The 24450-nt window shown below is 45.0% G+C and overlaps 1 protein-coding gene across 2 annotated transcripts in view; it reads right to left on the reverse strand.

Annotated features, from left to right (window-relative positions):
* Window positions 1-24450, reverse strand: part of LOC135225894 (PAX3- and PAX7-binding protein 1-like) — a 152922-nt gene that overhangs the window by 15608 nt on the left and 112864 nt on the right. For both annotated transcript variants that reach the window (XM_064265474.1, XM_064265475.1), the window contains exon 9: window positions 251-374. In XM_064265474.1, the coding sequence (XP_064121544.1) occupies window positions 251-374 (124 nt within the window). The remainder of the gene's footprint in view (window positions 1-250; window positions 375-24450) is intronic.

Raw genomic sequence — 24450 nt, forward strand, 5'->3', positions numbered from 1 at the left:
CGTAAATGGATTTGATTTTGTCAATATTAATTGGTAAAAAAAATTTAGAGAAAGCCACAATAATGGGCTATTAAGTGTCAAAAAGTTATTCAAATGTAACTCTCACAATAATTTGGCTGTTAGGGGACAAAAGGTTATTCAAATATTATACAAGTATCATTCTTTTCAAGATCCATAAAAAACGCAGATTTTTCACTAAATGTACTCCCAAGACTTAAAAATTATCTTAAACAATTATTACCCCACAAACCTGCAAATGGTGAAAATTCATCATTTTGGTCCCTAACATCCAAACGGCGTCGCTGCACCAATTTCTGCGCTCGCTGACGATATAGAATGTACACTTGCTCTTGCAAGGCCTGAATCAGTGGTACCTACCGAGAGAAAAAACGCTGTTATTAGTTGTCCTATTTAGACGAAACTAAATTACCTATGACGTAGCAGTCTGCAAAGAAAATATCATGAACCAATAGCGCTACAAATTTCTGAAAATTAAACACCCTCAGATGTTTCAAGTTCAGAATACACAGAACTGCACATTAAAATAATACACCTAACTGCACATTAAAATATCAATCTGAAAGCAACTAAACATAATGGAAAGGCTATGTATTTCAAGATACAGATAATCATTAAAAATATCATAATAAACTAAAAATAAAACCAGTATCACTAAAACTTATTTCAATCGGGAAGGAACTGTTTCTACTACTGATACCATTTTCTAAAGGCTTCCTTATTTAACAAACCTTTATTATTTGTTTGCCACCACTTACATATTCAAAATATAACCACCTTTCTAAATGTCTTGAGAAAACACTGAAAATAATAAGCAATCATAATTTTCGTTTCCTTCTATGGCCACATACTCTCAAAAGAACACTGTCCCAAATTATGTCATCTAGTTAAAAATGTTACCATAACCACAGACTTCTTTGCGGTATTCCAAGTAACTCATCTGTAAATGTAAATAAAATATTCTGGAGACAGAAAATGTATTAATAATAACTGGCTTTGAAAACATGTTTTCACTAGTTTAACAGCAATTGGTAGCAGTTGGTACCTAACATCCTTTGCAGAATGATACCATTGTTTAACTATGCTCTAATCAATTATCCTAGCTGAGTCCATGGGCATTTTACAAACTAATTTTATCAGAGAAAGAGAGAGAACCTATAAACAAATAAAAATACCATACATATCCGGCATTTCTCATTTTAGAAAAATATATCAAGTAGTACTGGAAACCGGTATCAATTATATTTTGCTAAACTTTCAATTTCAATTTATTATCAAAATTATACAAGGAGTGGCATTTTGCTAAATACAGTACTATAATCTTCATCGGCTATACATGAATCATTTAGGTCATACCCTAGAGTTTAGATTTCTAATTCAGTGATCTACTTGTGCTTAACTACAGCATACTAAGCATATAAAAAATGTATTTCCTACGTAGCTTCAGACTTCAGTTCAAAGTGGATGATTATACATAACATGTTTGGTATGGTAGACTGAATGTAGAAAATTGTCTCTTGATGATTCTCTTGAAACTTTTTCTCTGACTATACCATCCTATCATGATAAATAAATGAAAAAAATTATGAATCCTGTCTTGGCTAACTATCATTTGAGAAATTCAAGTATTTACTCAACTCTGCTTAAACATCCTTCAGCACATCAGATGAGGTTTGCAGAGAAAAATAATGCCTTTAGGAACAGCATGTGCCATTGGGCCTGTCTTGCTTGAGTTAGATCTTCATACATTAGTTTTATCAAGTGTTTCAATAATCATGTGTCAAACATCGTAAGTATTCAACTCATTTTTTTTCTTGGCCCTTTCATAAACCTTTCCAAAATTACAGATCTAGATCCTTTTTAGATATCTGATCCACTTCCATGTCTCTCTTTATAACTAAGACTTTGGCTGTTTCTCTTGAAGTACATTCATTATGCTGCATGAATGTATTAAACAATGTTTTAACCAAAATTAATCTGTCTCTAGTTACATTAAACTAAATTCTATTTCATACTCTACTCCTGATGCCTTCTGAGGATTTAATTTTATTTCTGACTGTTTAGTCTGATTACCCAGCGCTGGAACTACTAAGTTATTCAGTATTGTGAAGAAAATTACTTAAAAAGTGGAACTTGCATTTGTAATTGAAGTCACCCCACAATGAAAGTTAATCAGACGGCCATTCTGCTCATTTTCAACTTCCTTTACTTGCTGCATGATTCTTTTCAGATGAACCTTCCCTGACATGCATGGTCACAGTTATTTCAGTGTTGCCATTTAGATGGTCAACTATTCTTCTGGCATTCCACTCTTCCAGCTTTCTACTACTTAATCCATAAGTACTATTCCACTAAACTACCAGCAATTCATGTGATGTTCCAAATTTCTACTGCTGGCTCCACTGGCTCTTCTATTAGCATTTCATTTCTTATTTATGGCTATTCCAATGCTCTACTCTGTCCTTTTGTGCTCTTGTCATGAGTTCCACTTTGCAACTTACTACTGTACTGGTGTTCTATCAATTTTTTAATTTTTCTGTTCATGTCCTACCCCTATTAATGTTCAATTACTTAAGTGAGTTCCACAAAATGAGTTCCACCAGTCTCTCTTACTGATTACCCTAATGTAGTAATTATACTGACATACTCAAGTTTTTAAGGCTATTCTTACATGATCTACCATTCTGACTGTTCTATTGAAGTGTAGTAATGCTATAAAAAGAATTATCATAATGCATGAAACACAAATTTACTTTGAAAAATCACATACATCATTCAGACTTAAGTAGGTATGTTATAGTGTCTCTGGCAAGAAACGATACACTTTACCGGAAAAAAATAAAAAAGGAAAAATTTTCTAGTATCACCACCAAAACTGACATTATGAACACTGGAAAGCATGATGAAATTAGTTATTAGAAATTGATAAACCTTTTGATGGATACCAAATGACGTCAACTCTCATATTCTACAGCTGTCAGAAGGTTGCTTTAAAAGGTTCATAGAAACATCCCCTCAGCCTGACTACATTACTAACTTTTCTCTTTAGTATAAATGGAAGTATGTATAGTTCCTCTAATACTTACTGGCTTTCTACAGACTAATTTTTTCACAGCAAATAGTAGAAGCAGTGCATACTAATTTCCATAACTCATGCTGACCAAAAAAAACATGTGCAGACATCATTTCAAAATCGAGATTGCCTCAAATCCTTTGAGACAGCTTGCTGAGTCTTGGAATATGACTTGCTGGTCAGTTAAACTACTTTAAGATAACAATGTTAACAATGCCTTATCATGATTAACAAGTGGAGATTTGATAAGTGTCTACTGCATCTTTCCATTATTGTGACATTAACATTACTTACCAAACCCAGTAATGACTGAGGAAATAATTATCATTTTCTAACATAGACTACTGTAATATTGCTCTTTAACGATTGCTTGCAAAACTTTTTATTATCTTTAGTGAGGATAAAATAAGACCTTGTTCTTGTGTGTAAATCTTGGTATTCTGTTAAAAATGCACCTAAAAATTAGTAAGCTTTTTGAGGAATGTGACTACGTCAAAATTTGTATAATGACAGATTATTGCTTTATATATCCAGTTCCTTGTTAATCTGACAAATTAGCCATTCTGCTTTGTTGTGGTTATGCTCGCTACACTGATTAGGTAAGCTAATAATCCAGTGTTATTCCTTGACCTGACCATCAATCACATCCACAATTAATAGCCTCCACTGAACAGCACAGCAAACCAGAATGGCTAAGTTATCAGAAGATCAACGAAGAACTTGACTAGTTTGATTCCCTCTGACAATAAGGACAACAGTCCTCATAAGGCTTAAAGATCTAAGTGTATTTTTAACAAAACACCAAGACTATCACAAAAAATGGGCCTCATTTTATCACCATCTTCAAAGAATGTGATAATTCATCATGTTCTTCATTCTCTTCATTGACAGTTTTATATATTCTAAACATGATAAAAATCAAAAGTTTATACATCATGCAAGAGAAATTGTTTACTTCCATTACAAAATAGTAATTACATCATCTCAATACTTCCATTACAAATTCACAATTTTTGAAAGTAAATTGTATTTTTCCTAAATATACAAACCTGAGGTCCTTTACATAAGGAATTACTATTCAGCGCCAGCTGGACCGGTCATAAGATTTACTAACAAAGTAGTTCGGCAGTAACTGCTTGTCCGATGGTCGGGAGTCCCACCCGAATGGAGGTAAACATATCACTTTGCTTTAGGCCCAGGAACAGAGTGAGGGATGGCATGAGGTGGGACTGTATGTAAAGGACCTCAGGTTTGTATAGTTAGGAAAAATAGAATTTACTTTCAAAAAATGTGATTTGTTCCAACACGTTATACAAACCATCGGTCCTTTACATAAGGAAGACTCTCTTATTGGTGGGAGGAATCTGAGTCTTGTGAACAGACTGGTGTTTGCCCAACCTGGGTTCCCTCCCTGGTTGTAAGAGCAAAGGGGGGGAACCTAGCCTCTGTCCAAATGATCCGAGTGTGCACTGCAAGATCAGTGGTCAGACCTCTGGACCAATTCATCAGAGGGAGGCAAGCGTAACTCTTATGAATAGCAAGCAAGAACTAAAGTCCTAAGTAAGAAGCCAAATATAAAGCAAGAACTAAAGTCCTAAGTAAGAAGCCAAATATAAAGTACAGTGGTACCTCCACATACGAAATTAATCCGTTCCAAGGCGGCCTTCGTAACATAAGCTTTTTGTATCTTGAACCGCATTTTACATGTAAAATGCCTAATCCGTTCCAAGCCCTACAAAAACACCCCAGTAAATTTGATAAAGCTAAATTGACCAATAAACAATGAAACACTACAACAATTTGGACCATTCAATACCTAACTTAATATGTACGTACTACTAATATGTACCTGTAAATAAAGTGTATTAGTATACATGGTATACAAGAAATAATGTACGTACATACGTACGTATGTAGTAAAATGTGGAACCTTGCCTTTCGAGTGAGGCTATCTCCGAAAGTAGCGACAGAGGAGGACAAACGGCAGAAAATTTGTTACGTAGTATGTACACTTAACTTAACGAAACACATTAAAAATGTCAGGAAACATAAACTAAACTTTACGAAACACATTAACAAAACTGTAACACTTAACTTTACAAAAAACTTAAAATTAAATATTTTTTTCTTTTTTTCATTTTTACATTTTTTTTTACTATTTTATACTTTTTTTTTTTTTTGTATACAAAATTTCAATTTCTTCACCACTTTCAACTTTCTGTTTTTTCGAAATATCAATTGGATCTTCCTTTTTGCTTGCTCCTACTAAAGGCCTTTAAAAAATAACTATCCAAGGAAGATTGCCTCTGCCTACTTTTCACAATGTTCCTGAAACGACTCAGGCAAACGTCATCAAACTGCGCAAGCATACGACCTGTGTAAGCCTTTTCGGGGTGTCTCTTTTCTACAAATGATTGCATCTTATGAAAAGCAGCTAGAGCATCCTTAATTTCTGCCGTTGTCATAGGGTCGTCGTCCTCCTCCTCGCCGCTGCTAGAGAACTCTTCTTGAACGACGTTATGTTGCATGGCCTCCAACTCCTTCAGGTCATCCGTCGTAAGCTCCTCTTGGTGCTCCTCGAGAAGGTCATTGATGTCGTCCTCGTCGACAACCAGCCCCATGGACTTGCCAAGACAATCTCGTCAAGATCTAGTTGCGAAACAGTTTCAGGATAGTCAACAGTTCCTGAATCTGCATCACCAGCTTTGCCCACGTCAATTCCCTCGAAGTCTCAGGCGGATACGGCATCAGGCCAGAGTTTCCTTCACAAAGAATTCAAGGTTTGCCTCGAAACCTCCTGCCAAGCTTGCTCGATGAGTCGGATACATTATCACTACATCGAAATGCTCCTTCCGAAATTCACGCAAGGTGAGGTTTGTGGTATCGGTGATGTTGAAACATCTCTTGAAAAGAAGTTTCGTATACAGCTTCTTGAAGTTCGATATCACTTACTGGTCCATGGGCTGGAGGAGACGGGTGGGGAAAGGGGTGGAGTTAGGTGGAAGATAAAGAACCTTGATAAAAGAATACTCCGCTAGGATATCTTCTCCGAGGCCAGGAGGGTGAGCAGGGTCATTGTCCAACAACAGCAGACATTTCAGAGGGAGGTGCTTCTCTTCCAAGAATTTCTCCACTGTTGAGCTGAAACACAGATTTACCCAGTCGGTGAACAAAGTCTCGTTACCCAGGCTTTTGCATTAGCCCTCCACATCACTGGAAGCTTCTCCTTTAGGACTTTGTGGGCCTTGAAGGCTCGAGGAGTCTCCGAATGATAGACAAGTAGGGGCTTCACCTTGCAATCCCCACTGGCGTTCGAACAAAGTGCGAGCGTAAGCCTGTCTTTCATAGGCTTATGCTTGGGATGCTTCTTCTTCTCTTCCTCCGTGATGTACGTCCAACGAGGCACTTTTTTCCAAAAAAGGCCAGTCTCATCACAGTTGAAGACTTGCTGAGAACTGTAGCCTTCGTTGATTGTTATCTCATCAAACGTCTTAAATAAGGCTTTGGCCACTTTCGTGTCCGAGCTGGCCGCCTCCCCATGCCGCACCACCGAATGGATGCAAGTCCGTTTACAGAACTTTTCAAACCACCCATGAGAAGCCTTGAAGTCTGGGGTTGGCGTCGATGCCCCTTCTCCTCTGTTGTCTTCGGCCTGGGCAATCAAATCGCTGAAAATAGCGCTGGCCTTGTGGCAGATTACTGTCTCGGTTATCGTATCGCCAGCGATTTCTTTGTCTTTTATCTAGATAAGAAGCAGCCTTTCCATCTCGTCGTGCACGTGGCTCCTCTTGCTAGACAAAATAGTCACACCCTTGGAAGGTGTAGCTGCTTTGATGGCTTCCTTCTGCTTAAGGATGGTGCCTATTGTCAACGGATTTCAGCCATATTCCTTGGCGATCACACTCGATCGCATGCCAGCTTCATACTTTTTAATTATCTCCATTTTTGTCTCCAAAGAAAGCATCCTCTTCTTTCCGTGAACTTCAACTTTCTTGGGACCCATGACTACGTATATACTACTGTACATAATTAAGTTATGTAGTATACGTATGTAGTAAAGTTCTCACACAACACGTTAAAGTAGTATTACAACGAAATCACTAACGAATTTACATTAATAAACGAAATTGTATAGAATGGACGAATTTTGTGTGCTTACGATAACGATGCTGCTGCCGAGTGGCCGAAAAAGCACGCTGCTACGTAGATGCATGATGGGATCATGGGAGAGATGCTGACCAATAGGAGAGCAGGATCTTATGGCAGTGGCTAGAATCAGGAACCAATGGGAGAGCGAGAGGATGGTGGCAAGTCTACTCAGCTGGCGGCGCGCGTTTTAAAATTGGTCCAGGCGAATCTCAGGACTTTACAGCAACAACCTTTCGTATCCTGAACTATTTTCATATGTAGAGCCAAAAATATCTTCGTATTTGCTTTCGTAACTCGAATTTTTTGTAAGTTGAGCCTTTCGTATGTCGAGGTACCACTGTATTGGGTTTGTTTCTTACTGGTGTCCGCTTCCCCCCTTGCTAGGGAAGGGATGGATAAACGCTTCTATCCCTAATGAAAGGGATAGAATGGAGCTTGGTTACGTAGCTTACCTGCATCGTCGTCCTGTATAGTGTTGTGATGACCGCTACCCTCTGCCCACAGGGAGAGGGAAGAAAAGAGGAGGAAGAGGAGCCAGTCACACTCTCATTCACTCTCCATTCATGCGATATCACAAGGAACGAGATGCTACCTTGTCCTGTGGGGGAGCTGGGTAAGCTACACAACTTGTTGAGCAGCCACCACAGGTCCCAAGGAAAAAGTGTCCAAGGACCTATGGGCAATATCCCGAAGGTAGGAGGTGAAGGTGGTCTGGTTGGACCATACCCCTGCCTTCAGCACCTGTGCGACGGACAAGTTCTTGCGGAATGCAAGGGTTGGACCAGTGCCTCTAACTTCGTGGGCTCTCAGACGAAAGGTACTGGTGTCGGCACTCTTGTCTGAGTTGTACGCTTTCCTGATTACCGAACGAAGCCAGACAAAAACAGTGCTCTTGGACACTTCTTTCTTGGTCACCCCGGTGCTAACGAAGAGGCGTCGATACTCAGGCCTGAGGTGTCGAGTTTTCTTCAGATAGCGCCGTAGCACCCTCACAGAACAAAACAGCATCTCTTCCACATCATTACCGGTGAAGTCCTCTAGGGAGGGGATCGTGAAGGACTCGAACCTGGCGTCAGGGACCAAAGGGTTCTAGTCTTCGCTACAAAATCCGGGACGAAATCGAGCGTAACCAATCCCCATCCCCTCGAGTGCTTAACATCGAAGGAAAGACCATGAAGTTCTACTCTCTTCGCCAATGCAAGGGCCAGCAGAAAGACAGTCTTGAGGGTCAGAGCCCTGTATGACGATTCCCGGAGGGGCTCATAAGGTCTACAAGTCAAACTCTTTAAGACAAGAGTCACATCCAACCCCAGGGGCCTGAGTTCCCTTGGTGGACAAGACCTCTCAAAGCTCCTCATTAGGAGAGATATTTCCATGGAGGAGGAAATATCAGCTCCTCGCAGTTTAAGGACTAGGGCCAGGGCAGCTCTGTATCCTTTGACTGCGGAGAGGAGCTTCTCTCGGTGAAGAAAGATGAGGAAGTACGCTACCTGCTGAAGAATGGCTCTGAGTGGAGAGAGACTCTGCCTACGACACCAACCACAGAAGACGGACCACTTTCCCAGGTATAATGCTGCAGAGGACTGTCTGAGGTATCCAGGCATCTCCGATGCTGCTCGGCAAGAAAAGCCTCTCGCTCACAAGAGATGGTGGATAACCGCCAGCCGTGAAGACACAGGGAATGAACTGCCTGGTGGTACCATTCTACATGCGGTTGACACAGCAGGTTGTGCCATGGGGGAATCTCACGCGGTGCCTCCAAGAGAAGAGCCAGCAGGTCTGGACACTGCCATTTGGGTGCCACCAGAATCATTCGAAGATTGCTGGTGACCAGCATCCTGCTGATCATCTTGCGAATCAGGCAGAATGGGGCAAAGGCATAGACTACGAGGTTGTCCCATGGGTGTTGGAACGCGTCCTCTCCAGCTGCCCATGGGTCTGGCACAACTGAGAAGAAAACCTAAAGTTTTCTGTTGTGCCGGGTGGCAAACAGATCCACTACTGGACGCCCCCACAGGTCGAAGGACCTTTCCGCCACGTCTGGGTGAAGAGACCATTCGATCCCAATCACCTGATTCTGGCGGCTGAGCTTGTCTGCCACTAAATTCCTCTTGCCTGGAATGCATCTGGCTGACAGCTCTACAGAGTGAGCTACGGTCCACTCGTGCACCTGCATCGTCAACTGGTGCAACGGGAGGGACACTAGGCCCCCGTTTGTTGACGTATGCCACTACCATGGTGTTGTCGCTCATCAATACCACTGAGTATCCCATCAGTCATTCCCGGAACTCTTGGAGTGCGAGAAACGCAGCCTTGAGTTCCAGGACATTGATGTGAAGGTGCCTGTCGTGATGGTTCCACACTCCTGCAACCAGCAACTCTCCCAGGTGTGCGCCCCAACCCTCGGTTGATGCGTCTGAGAACAGAAGCTTCACCAGAGGGGGTGCGCGCAGGGGCACTCCTATTAAAAGGTTCCTGTCGTCTAGCCACCAGGCTAGGTCCTCCCTTATTTCCTCCGTTAGAGGAACCAGGAAGGACATCCGCTACCCAGGTCTTGGCTCCATAGTGCTGCCAAGTTGCCCAATGGCTCGCCAGGCAACCCGCCCCCACTTTCGGCAGCAGTTGAGGGGGAATGTCGTCCCTAGCGTCTCCCTCTCGTCCCCTTCCGCTTAGCCCCTTTCCCGCGAGAGGAGGCGGCTTGAGAGGAGGGCTGACGCTCACGTCTCAAAGCAAAAGAGGAAGGCTGGGTCTTACCTTGCACTACCCTCAACGGTGCTGATGTCTTGGGAGCGGAGGAAGCGCTAGCCAAGCTCCAAGGCTTGGCTGCAGTTGAACGAGACTGCCCAGAAGTCTTCGTAACTGCCTGGTGTACTAAGCGGTCACTGTCTTAAGCGCTCCGCTTTTCTACCGCAGCGTCCACCATCTCTCTGGGGAAGAGAGAGGAGGAACCCAGCAACGGTCTGTTGCATAGACCCAACGTCACATATCGACCGGCCGCTCTGCTTACACAAGTCAGGACAGAGACCCGTCTCCACAGAGCCAGGTTGGCCCACAGGTTGGGCGTCTGGTGGGCAAGGTAGGAGATGGCCCTACCTCCAGACTGGCAGAATCTCCCGAACACAGTCTTCCTCGGGGACGATAGGTCCCGAGGAGGCTGCGACTCTGGATACCGTGAGGGACCACAGATCCAGCCAGGAGACAGCCTGGAAAGCTGCCATGGCAGTGGATTCCAGGGCCGATGCCTCTTGCTGTGAGAACCAAAGGTTCTCAGACAGGTGGTGATGAAGAGGCCTTCCTGGAGTTAGACGAGCTATCTCTGGATCAACCTGCTTGGTCGGCAACGGGTCTACCAAAGGCACGTAGAAGCGCCGCTGATGAGGCAGAGGAGGGGGAAGCAGCTTGTCCGACCTGCTGGACCTGAGTGAGTCTTCCTGCCCGGAGACAAGGGCATTCATTTTTAGGCCCCCAGAATGACTCCAACCTCAATGGAGGGTCAGAGGGAGCAACCACCGATCCTTCCCTGAGGTCGTTGTGCTGACGAATCAGTGCAATGACCTCCGCATCTCGGGGGTGACCGCATCCAGAGGTGATGGACCGTCAGATCCATACAGGCTGATCACCTCCCGACACACTCTTCCTTTAAGAGGAAGAACCTCGCCAGACCCCTCGTGGTCTCCTCCAACCACTTGAGCGTACGATCTGCTTGGTGCTAGGACCGAGCCAGCCCGTAGGCTCTCATGGCCGGACATAAGGAGCGCACTCCTCACAGTCACTCTTGTTCGCCTCACTCCTCCCGGTGTAGCCTGAGGAGGTTGAAGGGACAGGTGAGGAAGACCTGACGCTCCTACCCTGCCTACCAGCAAAACTGGCAGGTTGGGAGAACTGCAGGTACTCACCAACCCGGGGTGCCGATCGAGCTGCAGGTCTGGACCAGCGGTCTCCATGCAGAGAAGTGCTGGACCGAGGACGGTAGTGTCGGTCTCGTGTGTCAGAGGAGCTGCTACCAGTCGTGTGAGCCGTCCGGTCCTGGTGGGAGCGATGGTCGGGTGACTGGTTGTGTCCGCTAATGCGGTGAGAGCGAGCACCGTCCTCACGACACGCCCCGGTACTAGAAGCAGCCAAGGCTGTTCCTGGTGACTGGGGGGACCTCTTCCCAGCCTCAGCACGTGGACGGTCTGGTGGAACTGTCACGTCAACCCTGGGAACCGGACGATCGCTGCGCGAGCGATCGCCAGTCTGGCCACAGTCACCTGAGCGACTCTTACTATCCTTCCACTCCATGCCTGGATCCTGACGGTGAGCGTGCTCAGTCGTCTGGTTCTTGGCTGCACAATCACCGGTAGGTGACCGTACACTCGGCGACGCTCGCTCACAAGCAGTCAAGACGGTTCCCAGTCCGGAGGTGGAAACTCTGGAACTGGGAGCAGAGGTACCAGCGGTAGCTTGTACCTCCACGGCCCCCGTCTTCTTCTTCCCTGAGGAAGGAGAGACGGGCCCCTTTCCCAGAGGAACAGGAGGACCAGCGAAAGACCCACCTGTCCCGCCGGAGCAAGACAGACCCCTGGAAGTCTCTGAGCGAGACTTCTTGGGGGGGGCGAGGCCACCTTCTTCTTCCTTGGCTGGGGGGCCTTGGAAGTCAAAGGGGAAGAGGCGGCAGAAGACGACGACGAAGATGAAGACGAAGAAGACGACAACACCTTCCTCTTCTTCTTGGACTTCTTCACCAGCTTCCTCAGGACAGCAGACAGGTCTCCCATCCAGGATGGAGCTGGGGCAGTTGTGGTGGCAACAGGGCCCAACTCCACCTGTCCGGAAGGACCTGCGGGAGCAGCAGCAATTCCACGGGCAGGAACAGAGGCAGCAGGTACGGCGACAGCTACAGGACGATGATCCAAGGGGGAGCTCTTCGGGCACTCGAAGTTAGGGGGCGGAGCGAGGGCAGCAAAACCAGGTGGAGGAGGAACCATCTCCATCCGGGACACGTTTACGACAGCGGAGCTTGTACTGCAGCTGAAGGGGTGACCGTTGTCATGTGCTTTGTGTACACCAGGTGCAGTGGTGCAGCATAACCTGGTATCGAGACGGTCATAGTCGTCCTCGTCTCCACTCCGTGAGTGACCGAGACTGCAGCCAGATGGTGAATAAGCCCCTGAATACTCGGAGTGCCCAGAAGGCTCAGGGAGCGCCACACCTGCTGAAGATCCCAGCCAGCAGAGGCAGACACACCTGAGGAAGCAACAGTCGGGTTAATGGAGGGGGGGGGGGTTCTTGTTCGCTCAAGAGGGGGAAGGATCCCACCCTGAGCGGACAGAAGACCCCAAGAACAACTCCAGGTCCCCAAAAAGGAGAGAGCCATACGAGGGAGCTGACGAGGAGGGAGGAAAGAAGATGACGTGTTGGTCACCAAAGGTGTCAAGGGAGAGCTTTCTGACGACACCTTGGTGGCTCTATGTGGCTTCTTCCTCTTCTCGTATAACTTCCACTGCTCCTCCGACCAAGAGACACAAACATCACACGTTGATGAGAGAGAGCATTCACGCCCTCGGCATCTAGTACGTAAGGGATGAGGGTCCACAGTATCACTGGACCTAAAAGCCCCACACTTACGGCCTTCCACTTCAGGGGGCACTCTCCGGTTGGATGGGGGACGAGGGGGCTTCTTTAATTCGTGGGACTGCATGATACACTGCAATGCACTTCCACAAAAATGAACAAAATAATAATAATAGAGTACTTACAATAACTTCCACACTATTCTAGGAGAAACAGGATGAAAAGTAATCCAAAGCTTTGATAATCTCACGACAGAGGCGAGCAGAGGCAAGCACACGTCTTCAACCGACGGCAGTCGAAAGCAAAGTGATATGTTTACCTCCAGTCGGGTGGGACTCCCGACCATCGGACAAGCAGTTACTACCGAACTACCTTGTTAGTATATCTTACGACAGGTCCAACTGGCAAGGACCTCAGGTTTGTATAATGTGTCGGAACAAATAGTAATTACAGCATCTCAAACTAACTTCCAATATCTTCCTTAATCTTACATCTACAACTTAGACACAGATGAGAAAACATTAATTAAACAGTTCGTATTATATAAAAACTTAAATTTAAATTAAAATATCCATTAATGATGAAAACAATGACCTCCTTAGCTAAGACGGAACTCCATAATTCCTACAACAATTAATTAGCTAACCCTCACTGTCTGGATTAATATATGCTAATGCATACACCCATGACCGGGCTGAATTTAAGGAAGGCCAATTTAAAAGAAAACCTAAAACTCATCAATGAAAAGAGGAAGATATGTATATGCTCATTGTATAATATAAAATTTAAAAAATATTTCTGTACCTTCCTCGGCAAGTTGAAAGCAAAAACTTCCCAGTTGTAAAAATATGCTAATATCACAAAGTTATAAGTGCTGTTTCTAATATTTTTTTTTTGTCAAATTAAAATTACAGCTCAGACAATATCATAACAGATAAGAACTAAAACCCGGAACAAATTCTGAGTACATTTACTGTAAAATATGTACGACACACCCTTGGAAGTGAAGTTGTGACAACATTCCCTTTTACCACCACAAGCAAGACTGAATCTCTTTCAGCTCACTCCAACTCTCATATGGCGATCTGAAGAGTTGCCAATAGTGGTAAATGGAACTAGGAACATTTTTTCCATAAAATTCATTCAAACTGTATAGCTCCAAGTCTTGAAAATAAATGTATGCTACCCGGACTTTACCGCATAGCTATATGTACACATATATGTATGTTATCTGTCCACACAGGGTTAAATCAGTTGGAGCTGATGACATGTCACTTATCATTTAGTTTAAATCACAATGCATGGAGATTATCTAACCATGGCCGATGACACATTCAACTACTTTCTTCTGTTCAGAGATGTATGACTACCATTAAACAATCTTTTAACTCTTAAACTCCTAATTAGTACAACATTACAAAGCTATCCTTTTTCACAATATTATTAATATGCAATAACCATTCTGAAGTGTAGGACTATCCAAACAACCCATGCAGTGTTAAAACATATATTATGCATGTAAAAGAAATGAGAAAATACTACAATGATGAAGAGCTGTAAGTCACTGATGAGCTTGTAATAACTGATAGGGGTACAAAAAACAAATGATGGGGTGATATTGCTCCGAAGTAATTAAGATAAGCAATGCCTTGAACTTTCAAGGCAATTTTTTAGGGTACCGAAACTCCAGAAATCTCTGCATCTAAACTTGAATGACACAGTTTCACTTTATAATTATTAATCACATGTGAGATATGACACTATCCCTGCTTGGCAATCTCCTGGTCTTGACATGCACAAAGGGTGTCTCTAAAAAGGCCTTAAAAAAAAGCACTGATTGTAATCAAATACTTTAGTAAAATACATTTATTGCTCCTCCTCCTGGGAACTAGTGTATCTGTTACCTTGTGGAAGTCTTGGTGTAAATAACAGTTATCATATGGTTTGCAAATACAGTACTGTACTACTTTTGTGAAAAGATAACATTTAATTTTCCATAATCATTTGAAAGGGCAAATTATTTATAATGAGTCTCAAGAGACATCAAGCGGCAATTGAAAGAACAAGTAAAATTGAATATAAACATGACCTTATAATGACAAGGGGAAGAACATGACAAAGTGCTTTGTTTCAACTGATTCATCCATCAAGTGCTCCTTGGAAAAGTATTGTTGCTTCACTGAAATGCCTTAAAACAAAATATAATTCAAATGTCGCTGTTATCATGAAGTTATCTGCAATAACTTCAACTGGTGTGCCATGACCTCTGGCACCCCCCCTCCCCCCCAAGCTATTTCAAAGCTCTTTCGCAGCTATGAAAACATTTCAAGAACGAAAAAATGAATGTCTGCAAACAGGTATCCCAAAGAGAAGAATTTATGAGCCTGAAATTTCTTAGCCAAACTTGGATACATTAAGGAAACTGTTGCCTCCTGTGATTCCCAGCTTGAGTGAAGACAAGGTGCCACTGCATACAGGGAATACAGTGTTTTCCCGTATTCGCGGGGGATGTGTACCAGACCCCACCCCGAATAGCTAGAATCCACAATTAGTTAAAACCCCTATAAAAAAGGCTGAAATGAATAAAATCGGGCAAACTAAAACCGGCTTTAAAACAGATAGAAAGTAATCACGTCCTATCTTAAAGGCGGTAGGAAAGTAACTGGCTGGTCACGGGACGCTGAGGGCATTCTGGGTAATACATGCCCCATGACCTGGTTTAGATGCCATTAGTCCCTGGATCTCTCAAGTTTAATTTTAATTCTACCGGTTTCCAGCTTGGCGCTAGTATTACCCAAATGTTTGGCGCTAGTATTACCCAAATGTTAAGACCTCAGGTTTGTTAGTTGTGAAAATTACAAATTGGTTAAAAATTTGTAATATTTTGTTAGTTGAAACTCAAAAACCCACTAGAAATTTTCATACTTAGTTTTTTTAAGTTTTATCACAAAAAGTGCATTTTATGATGAAATTTATTTTAAAAAACCAAGAATTTGTGGATATTTCTCAGAAAAATGCCGCAAATATGCAAATTTCCCGCAAATAATGGGTAGATATGATCCACAGAGAAATCCACAAATGCATGAGTCCGTGAATGTCAAGAACGCAAATACAGGGGGGGATGGGGGGTTCCACTATATAGGATACAAAGTGCACTTCACCCAAAATAATAAAAATGTTATTGTTATAATACAATTAAGTTTGTTCATACTTACCTGGCAGATATATATATAGCTGTATTTCTGACGTCCGACAGAATTTCAAAATTCGCGGCACACGTAGTGGGGCGGTCAGGTGGTAGTACCCATTCCGCCGCTGGAGGCGGATATCAGGAACCATTCCCATTTTCTATTCATATTTATTCATGGCCCTTGTCTCCTGAGGGAGGAGGGTGGGCACTCTAAGTATATATATCTGCCAGGTAAGTATGAACAAACTTAATTGTATTATAACAATAACATTTTGTTCATGAAACTTACCTGTCAGATATATATATAGCTGAATCACACCTTCGGATGGTGGGTAGAGACAGACTAGGATTTTTTAGGAAATTTAAATTAAAATAAAAGATTAACTTATTGGTTCCTTACCTGATAGCAAAGTAGACTATGTGATTACTGTCACCTAAAGCCTGCTTATGCTTTATCAGAGTTGCCAGCCAGGTTTTGACCTGTAGTGCTGGTGCTCTCTGGATGCTCTGTCAACGGGGACGTGACCACAATGCGACAAGACCATCTAGGCAAACATATGGCAGTAACACAGCAACCGACCACCACCTGACCAACTAACCCAAAAAACCCCTGATATTAACACTATGGAATGGGAGATTTTCACAGAAGATCTCACCATCAACCAAAAAAAAAACACAATAAACTAACCTAACTAAGCTAAGGGATAGGGAGAGAGCTACCTTTCAGACCCCAAAACTGTGTCTGCTGAAATGTAAGTCCCAAAGAACTACAGTTCTCGTAAATCGTTCTCACATCCCGGAGGTAATGTGAGGCGAATACGGAATTGCTCCTCCAGAAGGTGCTATCAAGAATATCTCTGATAGACATGTTCCTTTGGAAGGCAAGAGAGATAGCTACGGCTCTGACCTCGTGAGCTTTCACTTTAAAGAGGCTCATATCAGTCTTCTGGCAAGATGAATGAGCCTCTTTAATGACGTCCCTCAAGAAGAAAGCAACAGCATTCTTCGACAACGGCAAATCCGGTCTCTTCACCGAGCACCAGAGATTACCTGAGGGACCTCTTATCTCTCTAGTCCTATTCACATAGAACTTGAGAGCCCTGACAGGGCACAGGGCTCTCTCTGGTTCTTGACCCACGAGACTCGATATTCCTTTGATTTCAAAGCTCTTTGGCCAAGGATTAGACGGGTTCTCGTTCTTAGCCAAGAAAAGAAGGGTTCAAACGAGCAGACAGCGCTGTCTCCCTTGAAACCCACTAGGCTACTGAACGCTTGGATTTCACTAACTCTCTTCGCCGTCGCCAGAGAAGCTAGGAAAAGCGTTTTCCTCGTTAAGTCCCTTAGAGAAGCTTCATGGAGAGGCTCAAAGGGACTTAGCAATCAGATGTTTCAAACAACCACATCTAAATTCCATGAGGGCGGTCTTGCTTGTGGAATTTTTGGTGGTTTCAAACAGACCTTAAGAGATCGTGCAGATCCTTATTGTCGGAGATGGTCCATTCCTCTGTGGCGAAAAAACGGCAGACAACATACTCCTATAACCCTTGATTGTAGGAACTGCCAATTTTTGCACATTTCTTAGATAGAGTAAGAAATCTGCTATCTGATTCACAGAGGTCGTGGAAGAGGAAATTCCTTCCTTCTTGCACCATGCCCTGAAGGAGGACCACTTAGACTGGTAGACAGCTCTTGAAGAGGCTCTTTTTTTTTTTCGAGCATTAGCGATTGCTCTCGCAGCTGCCTTTGAAAAGCCTCTCGCTCTGGCCAGCTTTTCGATAGTCCCTGAACGCAGTCAGGGCCAGAGCGGAGAGGTTTTGGTGAAACCTTTGAAGTTGAGGCTGTCTGAGTAGATCTCTTCTCCAGGGGAACGTTCTTGGGAAGTCCACAAGGAACGTCATGACCTCTGTGAACCACTCTCTTGCTGGCCACATTGGGGCAATCAGAGTCAACCTTGTCCCTTCTGACGCTGCGAACTTTCTCATTACGTCCCCCATGATCTTGAATGGGGAAAGGCGTAAAGATCCAGGTCTGTCCAGTTCCAGAGCAATGCGTCCACTGCAATTGCCCCTGGGTCCAGAACCAGGGGAGCAATACAGAGGAAGCCTCTTCGTCCTTGATGTAGCGAACAGGTCTACTAAGAGGACGTCCCCACAATTTCCATAACTTTTGACAGACTTCCTGGTGCAAGGTCCATTCTGTTGGTAGAATCTGATTTCGGCGCTGAGAAGGTCCGCCCTGACATTCTGAACCCTGCCACGAATCTTGTCAGGATCTTGATGCGCCTTGCGTCTGCCCATAGCAGAACTTCCTTCGCCAGGAGAAAAAGGGATCTGGAGCGAGTCCCTCCCACCTGATTCTTTAGATACGTAAGGGCTGTGGTACTGTCCGAGTTGACTTGAACAACCTTGCTTGACAGTCTTTCTTCGAAGAACTGCAGCGACAGGAATATCGCTGCCAGTTCCTTTTACATTGATGTGCCAGGCTACCTGTTCCCCTCTCCAGGAGCCTGACACTTCTTCCCCCCCTAGTGTTGCTCCCCAACCGGAAATGGAAGCATCTGAGAACAACACTAGGTCGGGGCTCAGAAGATTTAAGGAGAGGCCCTCTCGTAACTTCTGAGGGTCGAGCCCCACCATCTTAAGTGTACTCTTACTTCGTTGGAGATCCTTAGGATCGCTTCAGGTCCCCTTTCGACGTCCATTCTTCCGCAAGGAAGAATTGAAGAGGCCTGAGGTGCAGTCTTCCCAGCGAGACAAACTTTTCTAGTGAGGAAATGGTGCCCAGCAGACTCATCCACTCCCTCACCGAACAAGCTTCTCTCCTCCCTAGGAAGGCTTTGCGGGACTTTTCTCTAACCCCAGTCGCTGACGTTCCTGGGATGGAAACGCCCGAAAAGCCAACTGAATCCATCTGAATCCCCAGATACACGATGGACTGTGTCGGGGTCAGATGCGACTTTTCGGTGTTGACCAACAGACCCAGAGACTTTGCTAGGGCTAGCGTAAACTGAAGGTCCTTCAGACCTTCTGCCTCTACGACGCTCTGATAGCCAATCGTCGATGTAGAGGGATATCCTGATTCCTGACGAATGGAGCCACTTCGCTACATTCCTCATAATCATTGTGAAAAAACCATCGGGGCCGTGCTGAGACCGAAACAAAGGGCTCTGAACTGCCAAACCCTGTTGTCCAAGACGAATCTCAGGTACTTCCTTGAAAGAGGGTGGACTGGGACGTGGAAGTATGCGTCCTGCAGGTCTAGAGACACCATCCAGTCGCCAGGTCTCAATGCTCCCAGCACCGACTGAGGCGTCTCCATTCTGAACTTTATCTTTTCTACAAAAAGATTTAGCCTGCTCACATCCAGGACCGGGCGCCAACCTGACCGACTGCTTTGCGGCACTAGGAAAATCCTGTTGTAGAAGCCCGGTGACTCTAGGTCCAAGACTTGTTCCACCGCTCTTTTTTCGACCATCTGGTCTAAGAGATCGAAAAGAACACTTTTCTTCTCTCCCTGATAGGATGGAGAGAGGTCTCTGGAGTTGAAGTCAAAGGAGGAGGATGAAGAAAGGGGATCTTGTACCCCCGTTCTACTATCTTGAGGGTCCAAGGATCCGCTCCTCTCTGCCTCCAAGCCTCCGCAAAGAATTCCAGTCTGGTCCCCGACTGGTGTCTGAAGGACGAGATCTTCATTTGCTGTTTTTCGGTTTGAATGAAGCTCTTCCTCTCGAAAACCCTCTCCCCTCGAGGAGCTGCTCTCGAGGGGGGTGCCCCGCGAAAGGGTTTGACTTTCTTCGGGGGTTTGCTGAATGTTGAAGTGGAAGGAACCGCTGGACGTCTTGAAGACTGAACCAAGAGGTCCTGGGTCGCCTTTTCTTGCAAACTCTGTGCAAGATCCTTTACCATAGCCTGGGGGAAGAGATGGTCCGAAAGAGGCGCAAAGAGCAATTCCGCTTTCTGAGCGGGAGATACCGACTTAGCAGTAAAATTGCACAGCAGTGCTCTTTTCTTCAGGAAGGCATTTCCAAAATTCGAAACTAGCTCCTCCGAACCATCCCTGACGGCCTTGTCCATACATGACAACACGCTGGACAGCTCCCCCAAACTGAGAGAATCAGGACTTCTAGACTGAAGGTCCAAAACTCCCAGACACCAATCTAGGAAATTAAACACATTAAGGGTACGAAGAAGTCCCTTCAAGTGGTGGTCAGTCTCAACCGGAGTCCAGGTCACCTTAGCAGACGCTAAGAGAGACCTCCTCTGGGCGTCCACTAAACTGGAGAAGTCACCCAAAGCGGACGAAGGGACCTTTATTCCCACATCCTCCTTGGTCTCATACCAAACTCCTCCTTTCCCGGCGAGTCTAGAGGGTGGATGGGCGAAAGTGGTCTTGCCCTGATCCTTCCTTCTGGACATAAAGTCTTGAAGTTTCTTAAACGCCCTCTTGGTCGACAGCGACGTCTTCATTTCGACGAATTCAGGGGTCTTTACGGTCTTGGAAGACGAAAGTTGCGAGGGAGGAGACCTAGGGGCTGTCGGCTGGAACTTGTCCCCGAAGGCTGAACGTAACAGCCTAACAAGAACCTTGTAGTCCGAGACAGCTGAAGCTACCGGCTGTTCTTCCTCTACGGAACTCCCTGGACTACTAAGTTCCCCTTCCTCCCTAAGAGGAACTGGAGAACGCCTATCAGGAGAGGGAGTACGTCCCGTAGTCTCAATCCTGAATAAAGACTTCCGTTGGTTGGAAGTATCCGCTACAGGTACGGAAGCGGCCGTACGTTGATCTTTAGAGGCACGGACATCTTCCGAAAGAGGAGCGTCCTTAGAAGCCACGTGAACTGTCTTAACAGAAGCTCCCCTACGAAAGGAAGCGTGAGCTTCTTGACGAGCGGCGCCAAAAGCGTCCTGCTTAGACAAGCGAGCGTCCTGCTTTGCAGTCTCAAAAGCGTCCTGCTTCGCTCGAAAAGCGTCCTGCTTCACACGGCGAGCGTCCTGCGGAGCGTCCTCAAAAGCGTCCTGTCTAAAACCAGAAGCGTCCTGCTTCGCGCGCCGAGCGTCCTGCCGAGCGTCCTTAAAAGTGTCTTGAAGAGAGCTCAAAGCGTCCTGTCTAGAACGCCGAGCGTCCTGCCGAGCGTCCTCAACCGCTACTTGCCGAGAGCGCAAAGCGTCCTGCTTCGAACGCCGAGCGTCCTGACGAGCGTCTTCTCCTGAGAGAGTAAAAGATCTGCTAGGAGAACGAGAACGTTGACGATCCGGAGGCGGAGAGAAGAGACGAGCGAGCTGAGAGAGAATGAGGCCGCTTAGTCCTCTTGACCAGGGCAGGCCGGAACGTCCTTCCTACGCTTAGGCTCGACTGCTGCTGGGCAAGTCCTCTGAGCCATCAGCGACGTAATCTGGTCCTGAAGGGACACAAGGATATCCTTCGTAGGTGACGAAGGAGCAAAAGAAGGGGCAGGACTGAGACTGCGAGAAGGCGAGCGGGGAGAGGGGACGCCTCCTTCCTTCTAGCAGGCTACAGCTATCTGCCTCTCAGGTGAACACGCCTGTGCGTGGAAACGAACGTCCTCATCGGAAGAAAGCCTTCCTCTCTTCTGAGGAGGAAAGGCGTCATAAGCGTCCTCTGACGAAAGAGGAGACATAGGACGTGAAGCGTCCTCAAAGCGAAAAGTCCTTTTCAACGGACGCGAGTCTCTCCGAGCGCTCCACCCCTTGCGCGGGGAGGACGCTTCGGAGGACGAAAAGCAATCTTTCAGGATACGCGCTCGTGCGCGCTCCTTGGCAGCCTGGGATTTAGCAACAAGGCCTGCCGAAGGGACGCCAGATCGGTGGGGAGCCCCCGTAACCCTCTTGCGGCTTTCGACATACCCACTCCTGAGTCCTGGGAGTCCGTAGAGGTCTAGGCCTAGAGGCATTATGGGGCCGATCTGACGCCCCCTCCACAACACTAGGGGCACTAACACAAACTTTCACCGGGCCGGTTTCTAGGGCCAAAACTTTAGATTCGAGAGCACGAATAGACTCTAGAATCAGAGAAAGGGTGTTACCTTCTCCAGACACAGCACTGGGGCCCGAAGGCAACAACACAGGATTAGGTTGGGCGAAATCTACTGGTGTTAGAGGAGGAGAAATGTTACTATCCTTACCTTTAGTAGAGCTGCCCTTGGAGGAAGACCTCCTGACTCTATCGCGCTCCAATTTACGCCGATAGGTCTCATACATCCTCCATTTATCATCATCCAAATCCTTACATTCATTGCACCGATCATCAACCACGCAAACTTGCCCCCTGCAATCCATACAAACTGTGTGAGGATCAACTGAAGGTTTAAGAAGCCTCACCTTACATTCACTCCTCACACACACTCTGAAACTTCCCGAACTTGATCCAGACATACTGAATCCAGAAAAGCCAATCCAAAATCAAAAACCAATCCACTATTACGCGTGCCAATCCAACAATCCAGAAGTCGATACCAAAAGTCAATCCAGATAATATTAAGCGAGATAATGAAAAAAATCCTAGACGGAGGTACTGTAAACAGATGTTTGCAGCACCGGCGACAGAAAAAATATGAATAGAAAATGGGAATGGTTCCTGATATCCGCCTCCCAGCGGCGGGAATGGGTACTACCACCTGACCGCCCCACTACGTGTGCCGCGAATTTTGAAATTCTGTCGGACGTCAGAAATACAGCTATATATATATCTGACAGGTAAGTTTCATGAACAAAACTGGAATTTTAGTTCTCCAATGTCAAATTGAGTAACAAAGTTATCATCAAACTCAGAATAGGCAATTGGAAGAGGTTGGGCTAGGATACTGGGTTCTGGTAATCTAGAAAAAATCCAGTATGTGTGTTCAAGGGCAACTATTAGGTTGGAGAACAAAGTTTATTGGGAAGTAGAAGTTGGGAGCCATCCTTAGCCACTCAGTTCCAGTTCAGTGGTTGTCCATCATATACATCAGATTATTCTTCACCGGTATACGATCACCATCAAGACTTGTAGTGTCAAGGAAATATGGCAATATAATTAGGTTACTCCTGGGGCCATGAATAAAAGTTATCCAAGCAGGCTAACATATTTCACTATTTGTAAATGAATGATTTTGAAAGTACTTCCCTCTGCACAAAAACCAGTGTCCTTCCTGGCACAGTCCTCAAAAAGCTAAAATATAAGGAAGGAAGGATTATAAATCTTGTTGTTGTCTGTTTCTTTAAAAGACAGAATAGAGACAAGCTTCAAATTTCTCCAACATTGGGTCAATGGGGGAGATGACAGCTTCCCCAAAGGTTGATGAATTCTGGGAACCAGTCTTGAGATATGGTTGTAATTATGATCAATTCTCCAGGTCCAAACAACAGTATGGCTTCTAGTGTTGTCAGTCATGCAGTGACCATAGTACTGAAGAAAATATACCCATGTTTGTCACAGAGAAGACTACTTGAAGCTGCAAAGCCTTAGTCTCAATATTATCATATGCTGAAACTCTCAGATTAACCCGTAGCCAGGTGCAGTTTCCTACAACTGCCCAACTGACTGAAGTGACAATCAAGAAAAGTAGTAGATACAAGGCAACTACAGGCAGTCCCCGGGTTACGACGGTCTTGGCTTATGACGTTCCGAGGTTACGACGCTTTTCAATTATATTCATCAGACATTATTTCCAGGGTTACGACACATGTTCCAGGGTTACGACGCCTACAACGCTCATCTAGCAGATGAAATACGACACCAAAAATGCAAAATAATCAATATTTGAAGGTTTTTTTTTATGAAAAATGCCATAAGAATGCAATTTACATAGTTTTCAATGCACCCAAAACATTAAAAGTAAGGTTTTCTTAGGATTTTTGACGATGTTCCGGCTTACGACGCGTCTCAAGAACGGAACCCCCGTCGTAACCCGGGGACTGCCTGTACTGGGTAAGTGATAAGTATCTGATATGTCAAGCCACTTTCACCAACTGATGGTAATTCTACTCCTTCTACATGTCTGACAGCAGCCATATCAATGATCTTGGAAACAATAATGTCTTGGTCCGTTCTATTTAGCCAAACTCCCGTAACAGATCTTGGGACTTCTGATAGCATAGGCATTTCAGTTGCATAGCCATGTTTGCAGCAGTCATCATGCAAAAAGTGCTTCAGCTAACAGAAGCTTACTATTGGAACAAAGAAACTGCAGGTGAGTGATGCTACAGTTATGAATGGTTCTCGAGCTCAAATTCAATTTGCTATGAAGTTTTGATTAGGATAAACAAAATCTCAGTCTCAAAAGTCTGGCACTCCCATAGACAATCTCTGGGCAAACGCAACCAGGTCAATGACTGTGGATAAAGTGTGCAGTGTTCTATACATCATAAGAGAACTCCTTGGAAAAGAAATTTGGGACAGCCATTGAGGAAGGGGAATATTCATTGTAACTACTGCCTAAGTAAGAACGGTACAATGGTACTGGACATAT

Source organism: Macrobrachium nipponense, chromosome 13 (assembly GCF_015104395.2).
Source record: "Macrobrachium nipponense isolate FS-2020 chromosome 13, ASM1510439v2, whole genome shotgun sequence".
In the NCBI taxonomy this organism is placed as follows: Eukaryota; Metazoa; Arthropoda; class Malacostraca; order Decapoda; family Palaemonidae; genus Macrobrachium; species Macrobrachium nipponense.